Source organism: Phascolarctos cinereus, unplaced genomic scaffold, assembly GCF_003287225.1.
Source record: "Phascolarctos cinereus isolate Bilbo 61053 unplaced genomic scaffold, phaCin_HiC Scaffold_1;HRSCAF=81, whole genome shotgun sequence".
Taxonomy (NCBI): domain Eukaryota; kingdom Metazoa; phylum Chordata; class Mammalia; order Diprotodontia; family Phascolarctidae; genus Phascolarctos; species Phascolarctos cinereus.
In genome coordinates, this window is record NW_027555514.1 from 197,563,505 (window position 1) to 197,583,480 (window position 19,976).

The following is a 19,976-nucleotide window of genomic DNA, read 5'->3' on the forward strand; positions in this document are numbered from 1 at the left end:
TCAATCTGCATATCAGTTTGTTAAGTGTTAATATTCTTCCTATATTTCCTTGACCCCAACTATGAACTTGGAATAGCTTTCCTTTTCAGGTTTTAAAAATTTTTTTGTCAAAACAGAAATTTAAGTTGTCTTTACATCATTTGGGTGTCTTAATGATTTATTGTGTATGTATTTTAATGCTTTTTGTCATTATTATACAGAATGTTTCTTTTTTCTCAGATTTCTTTATAGATGATAAAAAGCTGTTGGTCTTGGTTGGCTAGAAAAATGTCTTGATGGAACATTAAACAAGGGAAGATCAGAAACAATGAAACTAAATAATCCAGTGTTTAATAAATCCCAACCACAAATTACTTATTCAAGAACTTCCTATTTGATATGAACTGCTGGGAGAACTAGAAGCAGGCTGGCAGATATTGGACTTGTCAACATCTTACCTTCTATTCTATAGTAAACTCAAAATGTGTACATGACAGTATTAAAGAGGTTTGAATAGATTTATTGAAGAGAAACAGATGGGGATAGATTTTTGGGTAGTTGAGGGAGGATAAATACCAGAGAATGAGAATGATGAAGCATGTGAACACACCTCCCAACAGAGAGTCTATGAATTTGAGGTTTGTACATGGCCACTGTCTGTATTTGTTTTTCGTGGCTATGCTTATTTGTTATAAGGGTCTACTTTTCCCCTTTCCCCCCCATATATTTTTTATGTTTTATATGGTGAAAAGTATTTTTAAAATAATAATGAACTAACCACATCTGTGTAAAATTTAAGAAATGACAAAGAACAAAAATTAACAAATCTATGCACTTCAAAAAACCTTTCCATCACCTAACCATACTTGTTTGCTGCTTAATCAGCCAGATAATCTAGTTTAATTTAATGAATGAGCTTTCCCTCCTCTTGTGCTTCAGGATATATAACTTTTGGAGCTGTTCAAGCTCAGTGCTGCTTTCCATGCTCTTCTCTCACCTCCTCAGCCAATATTGAAAATAATGAAAAGAAAAATAGAAAGGCCACTGAAACATTTTAAAAAGTGGTCAGAAGAGAACAGAAGGAATTCAGAAGGAAGCAGAGAGAAGCTTGACTGTTTTAAAAATACCATGTGGAGTTTATTACATACTTTTTAAAAAAATCAAGTAGTATGAAGAAGATTCACAGTTTCATACACAATTCTTTTTTGTGTTCTTTGTGGAAATACCTTTTTATGTTTTATGTTAACAAAATTATATAAAAAACATCCTGTTCATATTGTTTTTTAAAAGATATTTTAAATTGTTCTTTACTTGATAAATATCAAATGTGGGCAGTTTCGCAAATATAGAAGAACAGAAAGGATTGTATTTGAAACGCAAGTTTCTATTACAATTGAATTTTTAAAAATAGATTTTTTTGTTGATATCATTTATTTTTAAATCGCCTAGGTTCCTCTTCTATGCCTCTCCTTGTATCTTCCAAAGAGCCATTCCTAATAAAGAATTTTTAATAAAAATAAAAAGATGAAGAAGAAAAACATCAGCAATACTGGTCAGTACATTGGAAAAAAATCTGATGTTCTGTATAATGTTCTACATTCTGCATCCCCTGCTTCAGCAGAGGAGCCTTGGGTTAGAGTAGGGGAGGTGTCTTTGCAGATCTCTTCCTTAGGGGTCAGATTTCTTCTTTATACTTTGGCAACATTCATGACAATTGTTTTTGGTAATTCTTTCCATTTACATGTTTTCCTGGCTCTACTTGTTTCATTTTGCATCCGTTTATATAAATCTCTTTATGTGTCTCTGTATACATCATGTTCGTATTTCTTAGCACACAGTAATATACTTCATGGCCCTCAGTTTGTTGAACTATTTCCTATTTGATGAGCTTCTGCCTTCTTTCTAGTTTCCATTTTGAGGCAGCGAGGTGGTACAGGAGCTAGAAAACTGAGCATAGTCAGGAATACATGAGTTCAAATCCATCCTGTGATACTTACCAGCTGTGTGATTCTGGTTGAGTTGCTTAACCTCTCTTTGCCTCAGTTTGTTCAACTGTAAAATAGGGTTAATATTAGTCCCAACTTTGCAAGGTTATTTTGAGAGTCAAATGAGGTAATATTTGTAAAGTACTTAGCGCTGTGCCTAGCACATAGTAGGTGTTTAATGAATGCTTGCTTCCCTCCTTGCTGCTACAAAAAATGGTGTTATAAATATTTTGAGGTGTAGATAGAAATCTCCTTGGACCATATCCCTTACACTGTTGATTATTCCCCTCTAGACATATGTGTCATTTTCTGGGTAAGTAAGACCTCAGGGTTGTTCTGTAAGATGGTGGTTAAAATTTTTAGAATTATTTTTAGAATGATTTGTTCATATCCTTTGATCACTTATCTCTTCAGAAATGACTTTTAGTCTTACATGTTTCTTTTAGTTACCTATATGTCTTGTATACCAGACGCTTCCTAGAGATAGTTGATAAAAAGATTTTTTGTCCATTTTCCCTTTTATTTTCTTATATGCATTAATTTTATATGTAAATAAAAATTTCAGTATAAACAAAAAGATCTATTTTAGTTTTGTAATTTCCTCTATTTCCTGATTGGTAAGAATCTTCCATCAGCTTGCATTTTATATATGATAAATTCAACGTATTAGCTTCATAATTGTCCTACTTGTCTATATATCCTTCTAAACCTTCTGTTCTCATCTATGCATTAAAAAATAAAGATAGAATATAGCACTACTCTCAGCTTGTGGAATGTTTTCTGACTTTGTCCTATGTTCTGGAATTCTCTTCTTTATTCCTGCCTTCTGGGTTCCCTGACTTCCTTCAAGTCCTAGTTAAGATTCCGTCTTCTACAAGAAGCCTTTCCCAACTCCTCTTAATTAATTCTAGTACATTTCTTTTGTTATTTATTTCCTATTTATCCATATGTAATTTGTGCATATTGTCTATTTGATTAGATCGTGGGCTCTTTGAGGGCAGGAACTATCTTTTGCTTTGTTTTGTATCTCTAGTACCTTGCATATAGTAGGCACTTAATAAATGCTTATTGACTCATTGGCTACTTGCCCAGGTATTCTTTTATCTTTTTTTATTTTGGTATTGCTATCACTAGTCTCCTTTGATTCAACTCTCATACCCAAAAAAACCCAAAGCCCCAAACTACTAAGGAAACCCATTCAGCATGGTTTTGTGATTTCCTCCAGCTTCCTTCAGTAGCACATGAATGTGGGAGCAATCTTGTTCTTACATATTTGAATCAATTCCTTGTATATTTTGGATAGGAGATCTTTATCAGAGACTTGCTGCAACACTTTTCTCCCCAGTTCACTGTTTTGCTTCTGGTTTCCAACTCTCAATCATTTCCCACCTGGCTGCTTTCCTGGACCCCCTTCATCATCTCCAGAAACTCACCCTTCTGCAAGAAGAAATCCTCAGCACCCCCTGCTCCTGGAACTCCTCCCTCCCTCTGGATGGAGAGGATCGGGTAGACATCTGGGAGCTCCTCTCTGATATTCCAGCATTTAAAGAGAGCACCCAGGTAATTCCCCTGATCATTTCTCACCCAGCTGATTTCCTGGACCTCCTCATCTCCTGAAACATATCATTCTGCAAGATGAAATAAATAAGTTTAGAAATTGACACTTCAGATCATTTTCTATCCTGCTGAAGGACTTCATCATGTTCCCAGCTAGCTAACTTCCCTTACCCTCCAGTATTCCGACTCCCACCTCTACCCCCTTTAGCTTCTTTTTATGTGTTATCTCCCTCATGAAAATGTGAGCTCCTTGTGGGCAAGGACTGTCTTATACCTTTCTTTGTATTCCCTAGTGCTTAAGCACAGTGCCTAGCAAGTAGTAGGCACTTAATGTTTATTAACTAACTCTGTATTGATTTTGTTTATGCAAAACCTTTTCAGTTTTGTGGGGTCATAATTGTCCATTTTGTAGAGATCCTGAGCAAGTCACTTCAGTTTTCCCATCTGGAATACAGAGATATTAATAACACCTAGCTCCCGGGGTTGTTGTGAAGGTAAAATTGGATAATGGTTGTAAAGTGCTGTGAAATCTTTAAAGCACTTTATAAAGGCTAGCTCTTATTATTTTTTGTGGCCTTCTTTATTTTTTATGTGGTTATGTGTTTCCCTATCCATAGTTTGGAAAGATATTTCTCCTGGTGCTCTTCAAATTTATGATGTTGCTTTTTACCTCTAAAGTATGTAAACATTTGGAGGTTATTATATGAGTCTTTTTTTTTTTGTCTAGACCATGGAGTTAAGTGACTTGCCCAGGGTCACATAGCTAATGTCAAGTGTCTGAGGCTGGATTTGAACTCCTGACTCCAGGGCCCTAGCCATTGCACCACCTAGCTGTCCCATGGAGTTTATTATTGAATATGATCTGAGTTGTTGGTCTATACCTAATTTCTTCCAGATTAAGTTCCATTTTTCTTAGCAATTTTAGTTAAATAGTGAATCCTTTCTCTTGTAGTTGGTGTCTTTGGGTTTAATGAATATTGCATTAGTATGTTTGCTTTCTTCTGAATGTTGTGTACCTATTCTGTTACACTAATTCACCTTTCTTTTTTATTTAGTTTCAAATAGTTGTGATTACTGCATTGAAATATAGTTTGAGATCTCATATTTCTAAGCCTGTTTCTAAAAATTTTTCAGTGTTATCCTTGAGATTCTTGATATTTTGTTCCTCCAGATGAATTTTCTTTGTATTTTTTTTTCGTAGCTTTATATAACAACTCTTGTAGTTTTATTTGACATGGTACTGAATAAATAAATTAACCAGGTGGTATTGTAATTTTTTCATACTGGCATGTCCTAGCCATGAGCATGTAATAATACATGGCCTCTTATTTAGACTTAACAGGACTCTTGTAAAGAATGTCTTATAGCTGTATTTGTATAATTCTTGTCAGTGTGTTTGTATGTAGACTCTCAAATGTTGTATATATTCTGTAGTTATTTTGAATGAAATTTTTTGCTTTCTCTTCATATTGCATTTTTTTGGTATTATATAGAAAGTTTGATTTGTGTGGGATTGTTTTATAACTTGCAATTTCTCAGAATTTATTAGTTGCTTCCATTAATTTCTGGTTAAAATGTCTAGCATTCTCTAAGCAGAACATCATATCACTTGCAAAAAGAAATAATTTTATTTCCTCTTTTCCTGTATTTATCCCCTCAATTTTTTCCCTTTGTCTAATTGCTACAACAATCATTTGTAGAACTATGTCATATAGTTCTGGTGACAGTGGTCATTCAGGTTTCCCCCTATTAAAAAGACTACTGGCATTTCTCTAGTACATATAATGCCATTTCTTGGTTTTAGGTACTTTACCATATTTAGGAAGTATCTATTCTTAATAGTTTTTAATAGAAATGGATATACTTTGTCATGTTTCTTACATGTATTTTGTCTTATTAATATGACCTGTTGTACTTCCGTTTTTACATTTAGATTGTCTTATTTATTGATCTATTTATACTTATATTTTTATAAGTTTTTATTGATTTTTTTTTTTCATATCCTCATAGATTTCTTTCTCCTCTACACCTCCCAGGGAGTCATCCTGTTATAAGAAATAGCGTTTTTAAAGACAGAATAAGAGGGAAGATTTTTCTTGGTCTGAAAGGGCTTTCCAACTATTATGATTCCCTTGTCAGTTTCTGCTTGTAATTCAATTATGTTTTCCTTTAAAGCACTAAGATGCTATGCAATTTGATGCATACATAAATTCTTAATATTGCATTACCTGTAGTACCTTTTAGTAAGCTGTAGTTCCCTGCTTATAACTTTGTTTTAACTATTGCCTTTTCTGACACCATGATTATTACCCCTACTTTGTTGAGTTTTCTAGAAACATAATAAATTCTGCTTCAGCTTCTGTTTTTTCTTTTGTGAATCTCAAGTTTCAAGTGTATTTCTTGTAAACCATGTGTTGTTGGGTCTGCTTCCTAATTTGTTCTCTTTCCTCTTCTGTTTTTTGGAGGATTTGATCCTATTCATATTTATGGTTAGATTGTTCATTGTATGTTTCCCTCCATTATATTCTCTTATATTTTTTCCTTTCTTCTTTTTTTTTAAGTGAGGCAATCAGGGTTAAGTGACTTGCCCAGGGTCGCACAGCTAGTAAGTGTCAAGTGTTTGGTCTGAGGCCGGATTTGAACTCTGATCCTCCAGCTGCCCTTTTTTTCCCTTTCTTTGTTCTTTGGTTTTCTCTTTACAAGGACAAGAAGGTATTGAACATCAAGGAGTATGAGCTTTCTGTTATTTGTCTTATCTTTCCCTTGGCCTATATTTTATTACTGGTTCTTACCCTTCCTTTCTCTCCTTTTTCCTTTGTGATCCTCTTTCCAAAGTTGAAATCTGTTTTGCTTGACTTTCCTCCCATCCTCCTTTTTAAATCTCCCTCTCCCTTTTCCCTGCCTGTTTCACTATTGATTTTAATGTGTTACTACCCCAAACTTAATATGTGTTTGCGTGTTCAACTGGGGTTCATGTGATGACCTGTCCCTCACCCTTCCTCATTTGCAAAATATTTTTCTTGAACACCCTAATTATGAAAAATAACTAAGTTCCATCCCTTTCTTCCTCATTTCTCTTTTAGTGTATTCCTTTTCCTTCCCCTTTAAGACTATTAAAACAGAACAAAACCACCTCCAAGTCTCTTTGTCTTATTTGATTACCTTTGTGAACCTTGAGGTCATTGGGATCTTGAAGGGATGCCTGTTTCTTAGCCTTCTCTTAGAGTATAAGCACCTCAATCCACCCCTTCTAATTGTCCAAATGTATTAACTTTGCACTTCAGAGTTTCTACTCAGCTCTGGTCTTTTCATCAGAATTACTTGAAAGATTTCTATTCCATTAACATTTCAATTCTTTCCCTTTGGGATTATACTTATTCTTGTAAGTTAAATTATGCTTACTTGTAAGCCTTAATTTTATGCTGTTGTAACCTATTCCAAAATGTTCTCTTCTTTATAGTAGTAGCTTCTGGTTCTTACATGATCCTGATTGTGGTTCCTTGGTACTTGAATTCTTTTTTTCTTTGTAGTAGTCTGTATCTTCTTATGTTGACTTATTTCTCCAGGATAACTTTATGATTTTTACTTGATTTCTGGCAATATTGGGGCCCTTGTGGCATTAGTCGGTGATTGGACCTGGACTCCCCCTTGCCTGGGGAAACAGAATCTGCCATGCATGTATTGCATTTTTCACTTGGTGGGAAGCTTAAGAAGGATGAAGGACATGCTTTGTCCAGACCCCAAGCAGAGCCAGTCCATATTGTGAGAGTGAATTGCATTGCATAGCTTTATCAGTTACCCCACTTAATTAATTTTGCCTTAAAATCCCCTATTTGCTGCCTTAAAATAGCTAATAATGCCTCACATTTATGTTGCATTTTAAGGTTTGCCAAATCCTTTATACTTATTGTCTTGTTTGATCTTTATGGGCTGTGGTGCCTTGGAGTGGGAGAGCGAGGGGAGGAAGGAGGAACACTGCTTGGCAAGTTAAGGGCTGTACTTTTCATTTAAAAAACAAACTTGTAACCAACAGTTTTGTAACCAATCAAACAAAACTGGTTATAATGTAAACACTATTAATCTTGCTGTTTTATACAAGTAACATTAAACATACAATTGATGCTGCTACTGCTATGTTTCTAAATTAAAAGAACTGTTCTTCTAAAGAGTAAGATTTAGTGGATACTGACTGTTAAACCTTTTGTGGGAACCCACAATTTTCTCTCCCCAAAAGTAAGCCTGCATTTAATGCTCAGGCCTCCTTCCTTCCTTCAGTTTCTATCAAGTCAGATCTCTTATGCTTGGGAAAGGCTCTGTGACTTGTCCAAACTCAGGGTATTTCTAGCTTTGTTTTCATTTTCTGAACATAGTTCCCCCAGTCTAGTTATTTTGGGGTATATAGACTTGATTTCCCATAAACTGTGTAAACATCCCCATGGCTCTTGTTCACTCTCCTGTTCTTTGTCCTTGTATCACTTCCTGGACAAGGCTTCTTTGACTAATCTTCCTTGCATCCCTTGTGACCTCATTGACTGGTGACCATGGCACACATATGACCTTAGCTGTGCAAGAGTGAAACCCTGTATTAGCTCAGCCCATCTGATAACATTAAACATTAAAGGAATGAAAGATTGAGAGATTACAAAGATACCACAGAGTAGATAGGGAATAAGACATTCAGAATGAAAGAGACAAAATGCAGAATGTATAGATTTCTGTCTACCACCTTATTCTCTACAAATTATTACAACATGTTGCTATCTCTTTAAAGTAACCATTTCTTTTTGGATACCTATCTATCTTATCCTGCCTTCAATTCAGCAAACACATAAGCACCGCTATACTGTGTGAGGAATACACAGATATAAATATAGTCTCTGCCCTACATTCTTTTGGGATAGTGGAGAGGGAAGGCCATACATATAAGCTAATAAAAGTGAAAAAGCAGAGGAGCTTTCCAGACTAAGTAAGTATGCTAGGAATGTTTGAGGAGAGAGAATCCTTTCTGCTGGAGAAATTACGAAAGACTGCATAGAGAAGAAGAACCTGATAGTCTTGAAGCAAGATAAGTATATCGAAGAGTAGGAAGCAGTGCATTCAAGGCATAGGGAATAGCTTTTATGAATGTGTGGAGGCAAGAGATGTCATGTTGAGTTTGGGGAACAACCAGTAGTCTAGTTTGGCTAGCAGGTTAAGGAAAATAATGTGAAATAAGACTGGATTAGGAGGTCAGAGCAAGATTATGGAGGTCCATAAATGCAAAGCTAAGCAATTTATATTTTATCTTGGGTGTGAAAGTGAGGCACTGGAAGTTTTTGAACAGGTCAGACCTGGGCCTTAGAAAGATTTTTTTGACATCTATATTAATGTTGTATTGGAGAAGGGGAGAAAGTAGAAGAAAAATTAATTAAAAGGCTGTTACAGTAGTCCAGAGGAAAGCTAATGAGAATCTGTATTTGAGTAGTTTAGAGAGAAAGAAAATAACTGATATTTCTATAATACATGTATGTAATATATATGCATATATAGCATAAGTAGTAAGTTATAGGAGATGTTATGGAGAATTAATAAAGCAAAGTCGTGGGGAGGAAAGGAAGACAACTATCATATTTGCAATTAAAAATAGGGAAGCTTAGAGGAAGTAATTTAGGCTTAGGGACATAGATATGGAGATGACCAGCCAGCAATTGAAGATGTGGCATTTGGGGGGAGATTAGGGTGTGTGTGTGTGTGTGTGTGTGTGTGTGAGAGAGAGAGAGAGAGAGAGACAGAGAGAATGGATGTCACCCATAGAGAAGGAATAATTATTTCCAGGAGAGTGGGTGATGTCACCAGGGGAGAGAATATAGAACTAGAAGAGGGCCCTGGACAGAGCGTTGGCAGATTAACTGTCCTTAAGCAACAGGAGATTGAAGATAAACAAAGGAAATTGAGAAAGATCTTTCAGACACATATCAATCAGTCAGCAAGTATTCATTAACATCTCCCATGTGCCAGGCACTCTACTAGCTGCTGGGGTTACAAATACAGTGAATGAAACTCTAAATGCAATGAAACATGCAAGGGACTTACATACATATTCAAATGGGAAAGATAGCAGGTAATTATATATAAGTATATGCAGAATACATTAAATAAATCCAAAGTATTAACTATAAGGTGGTTTAGGAGTGAGAGCACTAGCAGTTGAGGTGATTAAGAAAGGCTTTATTTAGAAGTTGGTGTTCATGCTGCATCTTAAAGGGAGAAAGGGTTCTTTCTAGCAAGTCCAGAGCCAGATCGTGTGAGATGGGCCGAGTGATCTGTGGTCAGAGGAAGGGTGCAGGCTCCGTCTTCCACACTCACGGAAGCACAGGAAAGGGGCTGCCAAGCTCCAGGCTGTCGACTTTGCCGAGAGGCATGGCTACACTAAGGGTATCGTAAAGGACATAATCCATGATCCAGGCTGAGGGACCCCTCTTGCAAAAGTAGCTTTTCAGGATCCTTACCGATTTAAAAAGAGGACAGAGTTGTTCATTGCTGCTGAAGGCATCCATACTGGCCAGTTTGTGTACTGTGGTAAGAAAGCCCAGCTCAACATTGGCAATGTCCTCCCGGTTGGCACTATGCCTGAAGGGACCATAGTATGCTGTCTTGAAGAAAAGCCTGGGGAACGGGGCAGGCTTACTCGTGCGTCTGGAAATGATGCCACAGTGATTTCCCACAATCCTGAAACCAAGAAAACACGGGTGAAGCTACCTTCAGGCTCTAAGAAAGTGATCTCCTCTGCAAACAGCTGTGGTTGGTGTTGTTGCTGGAGGAGGTCATATTGATAAGCCCATCTTTAAGGCAGGTCGTGCCTACCACAAATACAAGGCCAAGAGAAACTGCTGGCCTCATGTCTGGGGAGTGGCCATGAATCCTGTGGAACATCTCTTCGGAGAAGGTAATCACCAGCATATTGGAAAACCTTCCACCATTCGAAGAGATGCCCCAGCTGGACGAAAGGTTGGTCTCATCCCTGGCCAGCGTACTGGTCGACTCCGGGGTACCAAGACTACAAGAGAAGGAAAATTAAAGTACAGAATCCAAACAATAAAAATTATTTTGGAGATTGTAAAAAAAAGGAAAAAAAGGGAGAAAGGGGTTCTATGAAGTGGAGGAGCAGAAGGAGGAAGTGAGTTGGAAGAAAACTAGGATGAAGCATTGTCTTAGAAGCTAATAGAAAATAGTCTAGGAGAACATATTCACCGATGTCCAACATTGCAAAGAAGTCAAAGACAAGGCCGTTTAGATTTAGCAGTTTAAGAGAGTAACAGCTTTGGAGAGAGCTGTTCCAGTAGAGTTGAGTTTAAAAGTCAGAATTACTAGGGATTAAGATTTCATTGGATGGTGAGGAAGTGTGGAGGCAGAGAATATAAATAATTCTTTCTAGAAGCTTACCAGTAAAGAAGAGTAGAAGTTTCTTGTGAGGATGACAATGTAAAGGAAAGGTTTTTTAATTTGGGTGCATGTTCAGAGCACATTTGTAGATTATGGAGGAGCCAGCAGATAGAGCTATGTTAGCAGAGTAGGAAAAATGATTGATTGGACAGATTCATGAAGGAGTTAGGAGTTGGAGATAAGGTCAAGTTTAGAGGGGTTAGCGTTGGAAAGGAGAATGACCCTTATTTCTCGGAAAATGGAGTAGAGGAGGAGATAGGTAAAGGTATAGAGGTTTTTTGGTTTGAAATAGGTGACAGAATTTATGAGAGCTTATATTTTCTCAATAAAGTAGGATATGCCCAAAGAGCTATACAACTGTGCATACCCTTTGATCCAGCAATACCACTGCTAGATTTGTATCCCAAAGAGATCATAAAAAAGGGAAAAGGACCCACACTTACAAAAATATTTACAGCAGCTCTTTTTGTGGTGGCAAAGAAATTGTGGAAATTGAGGGGATGCCCATCAATTGGGAAATGGCTGAACAAGTTGTGGTATATGAATGTAATGGAATACTATTGTGCTATAAGAAATGATGAACAGGCTGACTTCAGAAAAACCTGGAAAGACTTATATGGTCTGATGCTGAGTGAAGTGAGCAGAACCCTTTGATAGACTTAGCTGTTCTCAGCAGTACAATGACCTAAGACAATTCCAAGGGAATCATGATGGGAAATGCTGTCCACTTCCAGAGAATGAACTAAGGAGTCCAAATGCAGATTGAAGCATACTATTTTTTTTTCTTTCTTGTGGTTTTTTACTTTTGTTCTGATTCTTCTTTCACAATATGACTAATGTAGAAATATGTTTAATATGATTGTACATGTATAGCCTATATAAGATTGTGTGTTTTAGGGAAGACAGAGGGAATGGAGGGAGAAAAAAATTTGGAACTCAAAATCTTGTAAAAGTGAATATTGAAAACTGTCTTTGCATGTAATTGGAAAAAACTAAATACTATTAAGTGGAAAAAAATAAAGTAGGAGTTGAGATCATCTGAGACATGTTTGGGGTGACATTGGGAGCTTGAGGAGAGAAAGTTTTCAGTTAGTACTGGGGAGAGCTTGCTTGATAGGTGGTCAAGAAAGAATACAAATCTAGTAAAAAAATTATTTTAAAGTATGCGGAAGGAAACAAGTTCACAAGAGGACACAAACACGTCAATTTTGTTGCTACCTTGTTAAATTAATGTAAATTTGTAATGGACCCAGTAGGAGTGGTTGCATGAATTCAGTAGTATTCAGCATCTAGGGAGTTAGAATATATGGTGGAAGATGACTAGGGGTTAAGTATTAGCAGAGTGTGAATGTTGAAAGAATAAAAGGACAGGGGTTTCAAGGGTGAAGGCAGTGTACATAGTTAAATTGGTCACCCTTTGGGTCAGGACAATATATGTGTAATAGAGTAGGAGAACATGATGGAACAGGAAGCCATAGTAAGTACAAAGAATAGGCTTAGAAGTGATTGGTAGGGGCAGCTAGGTGGCGCAGTGGATAGAGCACCGGCCCTTGAGTCAGGAGAACCTGAGTTCACATCTGGCCTCAGACACAATGCTTACTAGCAGTGTGACTTTGGGCAAGTCACTTAACCCCAGTTGCCTCGCCAAAAAAAAAAAAGTGATTCGTAGAGAGAGGTGAAAGAAATGATTATTATTTCAGAGTTTAAAGTCACAAAAATTTAATAATTTAGAGTGCTAGTTAGATCTAACATGCAAATACCTCTCTGGGTTGCTGAAGTAAAGTGATAATACAAATGGAGGTCATGAGAGTGGAAATTAAGGATGTTTAAGGTGTTGGATCATCAGTATAAATATTGTAATTATCCACCATGAAGCCAGAGATTAGTTAGGATGAAGATGAAGGCTATAAGCCTAATACTGAACTTGAGAAAGGAGGGAGAATGACTTGACAGTGAATAAATGACTACCACAAGAATCCTGACCAGGTGTCATGGATAGAAAATGAATTTCATGGGAGGAAGAGTTGCTGAATAAGAGTGGAAGAGAGGCAGCATCTAGACGTGACAATAGGGAGACAGAGTATGTGCATGATTCTTTTTGGCCCTGTGCTATGGGATGAGTGTCTAGCACTGAAGAGTGGCAATGGTTAACATGTTTTCAAGAAAGAGTCTTATTTAGGTGAGCTCCAAAAGATGGAAGTAGTGAGAGAATGAGGTTTAATGAGGATGAAGTAGATTTTGTTAAGGGCAGCTAGAGGGGTACAGTGGATAGAGTGCCAAGCCTGGAGTCAAAAAGATTCATCTAACTTAGTTCAAATCTGGCTTCAGATACTTGCTAGCTGTGTGACCCAGGGCAAGTCACTCAACTCTGTTTGCCTCAGTTTCCTCATCTGTATAATGAACTGGAGAAGGAAATGGCAGACTAAGAAAACCCTAAATGGGGTCACAGAGTTGGACACAACAGAAAACAACTGTACAACAAAAGATTTTGTTAATAAGGTATAACTGAGCTAGAGAGGGATAAAAGAATGGGGAGAAAGGCAACAGTGGAGAAGGAAGTTTTCATCTTGGCAGAATGGACTCTGAATTACAGGATTAAGGGCATAGAAATTTCCAAAGGTTGGTTCTTGAATGTTATGCTCTTATTTCTCCCTCTCTAGCAGAAATATCTAGGACAAGGGAACCTCAAGTCAGTTTTCTTTTTGTTTAATTCCCTTAAATTCCCACTGAACTTTAATCATTGGGCCCAGATACTTTCAACAAGTGTCTTCCTAACAGGGCCAAATGGGCCCAACTTCTAAACAAGGGCCTTGAATTAACATTTTTTCCAGTGGTTAATGCTATATTAATTTTTCGCATGTTGTTTTTGATGCTTGTCTTTTATCTTTCTCCTGCTGTGGCTTTCTCTTTATATGTGTGTTAAGCTTTCTGATTTATTTTAGGGGTCCAGCCATCTACATCTTTACAACTCTTGGACCAAGAGCTTCTATTGAAAGTTAAGACTGAAATTGAAGAAGAGCTGAGGTCTCTGAATGAAGAAATTTCTGGAGGTTTGTTTGTTCATCTTATTCTAGCTATGTTTCAGTTTTGGTTTGTTTGAAAATTCTCAGGATTTGTTCTATTATATTTTTAGAATACTATGTTCACATAAAGTAGTAAATATTTCAGTGGTAGAGGGCTTTTTGTTTTCTTCTAGAACATCTTCCAAATCACAAAACCTCAGAGTTTGGAAAGTATCATGTTACTTATTCATTTGAGAATCCCTCTACAACATGTCTAGACAACAGATCTTTGGTTGAAGACCTTTTATCACAGAGTCATTGAACAGAGTTCTGTCTGGTTGAATTTATTAAAGATGCATAGATCATCACATACTCATTCACAAGACATTCCTTAGCTAAGATACATCTTTAGTTTTAGCAGGTCATATAGCTTTTTTCTAACCAATAAACAAGTTAAACTGAACAGATAAAAAAAGGGGAATCATACATTTTTATAACTTTTGAAATAGAATACTAATCCTATTAAATGATCTGTCAATAATTTCCTCTGATAGTAGTAGGTCATGAATTAAAGCACCACTTAATCATAATTACAAAATCACAGAATTTGAGAGTTAGCCATCTAACCCAAATTATACATGAATGAATCCCCATTATAATGTACCTAACAAGCTGTTGGTTGTTCAGTCTCTGCTTGAAGACTTCCAAGGAAGGGAACTCATTATCTCTTTGCCTTTTTTTTTTTTTGGTGAGGCAATTGGGGTTAAGTGACTTGCCCAGGGTCACACAGCTAGTTAAGTGTTAAGTGTCTGAAGTTGGATTTGAACTCTGTTCACTGTGCCGCCTCGCTGTCCCCAAACCCATTATCTCTCAAGGCAAGTCATTTCACTTTTGGATAGCTCCAGTTATTAGGAAGCTTTTTTTCTGACATGAAGCCGAAATTTGCTTCTTTGCAAGCTCCCATTCATTGCTAATTCTGTTCTCTTTCCATCCCTGATCTATAGTTGTCACCTGGTGTCTACTCTTAGATTTTTAATACATACAAAAAAATCTAAATTCTTAATTATTTATGCTAGCTGGAAAGGATAATTAGTAAAAATTAAAAAGGTTACTGTAGCTTTGACTTCCCAGACATTTCATATTTAATTTGATTTAACAAACAATTATTAAGTACCTACTATGTGCAGGGCCCTGCAAGGCTCTGGGGATACAAAGATAAAAGTAAAAAAAATAAGCCCAACTGTCTACTTAGAGATAAAATATAGGGGCAGATAAGTAAATATAAAAATAACTACAAGAGAGATCTCTAAAAATTAGGAGGCTTGAGAAAGGCTTTTTTTAGGATGTGGCATCAGACCTGAATCCTAAAGGAAACTGGTTCCAGTCATGTGGGCAGCCTGGGCAAAGGCGTGCAAACGTAGACCAGTTTGGCCAGAATTCAGGTCTTAAAGATTGGTGCTTCCAGACCTCTTTGTTTTTCAGCCTCCAGTGTGACTCTTCTAAGCGATGAGATAGTTCAGAGGCAGAAGAAAGAAAACAAAAGGCCTAGGTAGATAATCCACCAACTGGATCATTCCTTAATCAGAAATCCAATGTAATTGGGAAAAAGATGGTATTTTTGATGAGCTGCTATTAGTATATATAGAAAATAATGTCTCCTACTTATGTAGTACTTTCAGATTACCAAGTGTTTTCTTCGGAACCAGCACAGTTATGATTTCTATTTTACATGTGAAGAACTAGGCTCAGGGAGGATTGATGACTTACCTGAGGTCATGAATGAGTAAGTTCTGGAGTGGGGATTCCCAGGATGTTCAGTCAAGCTCTACTTCCATCTCTTATGACCGTGTAGGATCAAGCCTAAAATCAGTACTATGGAAAAAAAACAACAACAAAGCAAACAGAGGACAAGGTATGATAGAGCCAGGAGTTAACTGTAAAACAAAACCACATGTTGTCTTTGCTGTGAGGATGCAGAAGCACTGGATATGTCTCTAAGGAATGAAGATGAAGCCTTGTCCCTTCCAGTTTTATAGCAGTATAGCCTTCTTGTTTAGTCTTCTAAAACCAAGTTCATTGACCTGTCCCTGATAATTAAGCTAAGGTATTTGACTGATCAGTGTCTTTATCATTCCATATATTTTGAACAGTCACAATGTTATCTGTTTTTTATTTTGCCACACCTAATGATATATTCTTGGGAGTGGACTTGCATTATATATATACCTGTAGATGTCATTTAAGTTGGATTTTTCTTTTGATCTGATTCTTCAGCTTTCACCAGCACAGGCTTTGACTGCCACACGTCTCCGGTATTCAGCCCTGTTAACCCAGAGAGCTCAATAGAAGACTGCTTGGCCCATCTTGGACAGAAGGTGTCACTGGAACTGAAAGAACGCATGCACGAAGCATTGCAGACTCTGCTCAGCCAGTGAGTCACCATTGCCAAGTCAGAGTGTGCTTCCCCTCAGTGCCCATCCTTCTCTTAAGAATGGATTGACTGAGGCTTTGCTTTTATGGGAACCATATCATTTATTTTGCCACCCTTAACACTTTAAAAAAAAATCTTCCACAGATATAATATACCCTTTATGTTCAGATGGCAGACATTGTTTCAGATAAACAGCCTAGTAATGGCACCTTCTTATTTATTTATTTGTTGTGTCAATAACAACAAATACATATCCTGGATGTTTAGGAATGACTCATTTAATTATAAATCTCCAACTTCCACTACTGCACAGGCCTATACCTAAACACTCAGGTTTGGATATTGTGTTGTAACATAGGATTAATATTATCTCTTATTTAAGGACTCCCAAGTGTTGCTAAACTTAGAATTGTACATTGGCCCATGGAACTATTTTCACATTTTTTTAATAGAAACTTAGCTCTCTCCCATTCATTTTTCTGGCTTTTTAAGAGTAGAGGCAAATAGAAAGTAATAGTGAAGGTATGTTAAAATATATCAAAACTATTTGATGTAAATCTTCATTTAAATAAACTTTTCTCTTAATTACTTATTGGTAGGTTATTAGGAAAATGACATGAATTTAAAATAGTATTTGGCTGATGCATGCACTTTTGAAAATAGATAGGAATATTGGCTCACAATACAGGTCTATTTGAAGAACCACAGTTGAAATGCTCAGTGTGGTAGGAAGTTCTTGAATTCAGGTGGACAAAGTTTATTGTTTATTATTTCTTAAATGCTGTTATAGGTGGACTTAATTAATTTCTCTGCATTTTGATTAATTGAATATACGTAAGCTTCCAAATTACTCTTGGATAATTCTAGATTTGAGTAAGTCAGAATTTGATGTATCACTTTCTACTGAAAACCCTGTTTTGAGTTTCTTTGAATCCTATTCTGTGGAAAGAACATGAGGTACAAATAAGTATGGGGGTTGGGGAAAAAGACATTTGAATGGAGAATCATGGGATAGAGAAATAAGAGAAAAACAAAAGACAAAGATTATTTAGAGCTTTTACTTTGTCGTCACTGGTGAATCACTTAATTTCTTTTAGTTTCCATGTCTCTCAGATTCCACTGATATGTTAGGAGCAAGAATTAAATAATGATTTTTAACATGCTTTGAGCTCCCCAAAGAAAGATGTTCTTTAGGCAAAGTGTTCTTAATTTCTTCCCTAGTCTATTAGTAATTGCGCTCTCTCTCTCTCTCTCTCTCTCTGTATATATTAATCTTACTCCTAAATAAATGGCTTTCCCCCCCTTTTATCTTATTTTTATGAAAGTCCTAAGTGCTATGATTTATTTTGAAATTTGTACCTCATGTAAAATATCACAATTCACATTTCTTTGTGAATGTGATTTCTTTTTTCCACCTTTGAAAAATGGGTTTGGATTGATGAGGTATGATAATAGTTCCTTATATGTAATTGACTTGCAATGAATGGAGTGGGAATAAGTGCTTACTGATGCATGACCTTACAATTTCTTAAGAGTTAGCTTATTATTTGTGTTTACTGGAATATTTTAATTGCTCATTCAGAATCAAGTCTAAATAAAACCAATCCTGATTGGTTTCTGAAGATTGTTTCACTTTCCACCATCCTTTTGTAGAAAAGTCATGACTGTTTTCTGATCACGATCACTTTAGAAGCTAATCAAATTTGTGTTATAATATTTTGGCAAATCAAAACACAAAAAGCCTGCATTTATATCTCCAACTATGGTGTTTTGAAGTTGAATGTGTTACCTCGTCCTCAGAACCACTTTAAGTCAGGCTGAGAAACTAATTCTGGACTTTGTAGCAGAGTCTCAGCAATTTTATTTAGAGATGGTGAGTGAACTTCTTTGGGTTGGCTATGCATCAGGTTTTCGTTGAATGTTTCAAACAGCTCTTATCTTCTAAATGTCCTTATGTATGTAGGTGTAATTAGCAAAATATATGCTCACCCTGAAAGATCCTCAAGTGCTTTAGCTGCATAAATGAGCTCCGTGTAAGCATCACTAAGAGCAGCAGAACCGAGGAGTCCAGCAAAGGAAGTGGAGGGATTGAAAGCCCCCAGGTGATCTTCTGAGGGAATTTTAGATAGAAGCAGAATGTATTGTAGTAAGTAGTCCAGTTGAAACATCACCAGAGTCTAGCACAAAATCCTACCCCTTTAAAAATTCTGTGGTAACTCTTAATTAGTTAATTGTTAGGAATGTGGCAATAAGGTTTTCTTTTCAAAATGAATTACTGGGAAACACTGTTCCCTTTGATATTGTTTTAATGTTGCTTCGATATTAATTTGTGAAGGTTATTTGTTGGGTTTCTGGAGCACTTGAATTGTTCATTCTTGCATCTAAATCCTAACCAAATGTGATGATGGCTAAAGTTCGTGTGGGAACAGTTGCATTTATTTAAATAAAAATAAATTACAGTATGAGCTATAAAAAAGTTTTCTGTAGTCTACATATTTAGATGACTAGTTTCTTTTCTGAAATTAGACATATTCTTTACAAATCTGTAAATCCATGTGTAGGTAACAATAATTTTTGTGTATGTGATTTTAAAAAGTTACACATGTTTTTTCCTAGTCAATTGTCTATGGTATATGGGGTATTTTAGATTTATACCTAACACTGTACAAAACTACTTTTTAAAAATAGTGTTCAGAAATCATATTATCCAACTAAATGCTTCTTTACCAAATTTTTTCAGAGAGTATACAAAATCTAACTGTACTACAGACTCTTGTTAAATTACATTCTCTGAGAGGAGTCATCTAGTTACTTTTCTGTCACTTCCTTTCACCTCTAAATTAGCTGAGTAAGAGCTAGTGAGTAAGAGGATACTATCCCTGAGGTAATATAAGTTTTATAAATCTTTTTTTTAAAAGTTTTATAAATCTTAACCCCTCTCTTCTGACTCGAGTTTCTTTTTTGAATAGCATAAATTTGATGATTCAGAATCAGAGAGTATTAGAGCAGAAAAGTAGTTTAGAGGTCATTGAGTCCATTCTCTAAATGAAGGGATTGAAGCCCAGAGAAGTTCAGTGACTTACTCAAGGTGACATAACTATAAGTGGTGAAGGTCAAAGCTTGAAACTATGACTTAAGTCTCCTGACTCCCAGTTTACTGCACTTTCTGTTGTACTGAGTTGCCTTATGAGGCCATTAATGGACAAGAGAGACATTTTAAGAAGAGGTTCAAGTCTTAAAAAAATGAATACTTTTATCATTTATTATATAAGTTTAAATCCTGCCAATTAAAAAAAATTGTTTCCATTAAATGAATTGCTATTGTTATGCATTAACTGGCTACCACGTAGATGAGGAAACCAAGGTACAGAATTCAGAACTTAGAGCAAATTAATAAATGACCTAATTTATCATCTATTATTGCCACCCAATTATTTGAATTTCTGGTAGGTCTAGTACTATAAGTCTTATAGAAATAAGAAAAACTTCTTTCCAGACTTTGAGGGATTAGTATGCTGAGGTTTTGATTTATTAATATAATCTGTTCCTTTAAACATGAAAGGTTTTACCAGGTGTCGTGTCTCTTTATTTATTAAATAT

General features: G+C 36.2%; 1 protein-coding gene and 1 pseudogene across 9 annotated transcripts in view; both read left to right on the forward strand.

Annotated features, from left to right (window-relative positions):
* Window positions 1-19,976, forward strand: part of BCL2L13 (BCL2 like 13) — a 69,764-nt gene that overhangs the window by 24,026 nt on the left and 25,762 nt on the right. For 5 of the 9 annotated variants that reach the window (XM_021001667.2, XM_078156168.1, XM_021001672.2 and 2 more), the window contains exons 3-4: window positions 13,886-13,993; window positions 16,220-16,376. In XM_021001667.2, the coding sequence (XP_020857326.1) occupies window positions 13,886-13,993; window positions 16,220-16,376 (265 nt within the window). Of the gene's footprint in view, window positions 1-13,885; window positions 13,994-16,219; window positions 16,377-19,976 lie in introns of those variants that run through there. The other 4 variants (XR_002327390.2, XM_021001673.2, XM_021001668.2 and 1 more) reach the window with 3 other exon arrangements.
* Window positions 9,795-10,670, forward strand: LOC110218746 (large ribosomal subunit protein uL2 pseudogene; annotated as a pseudogene).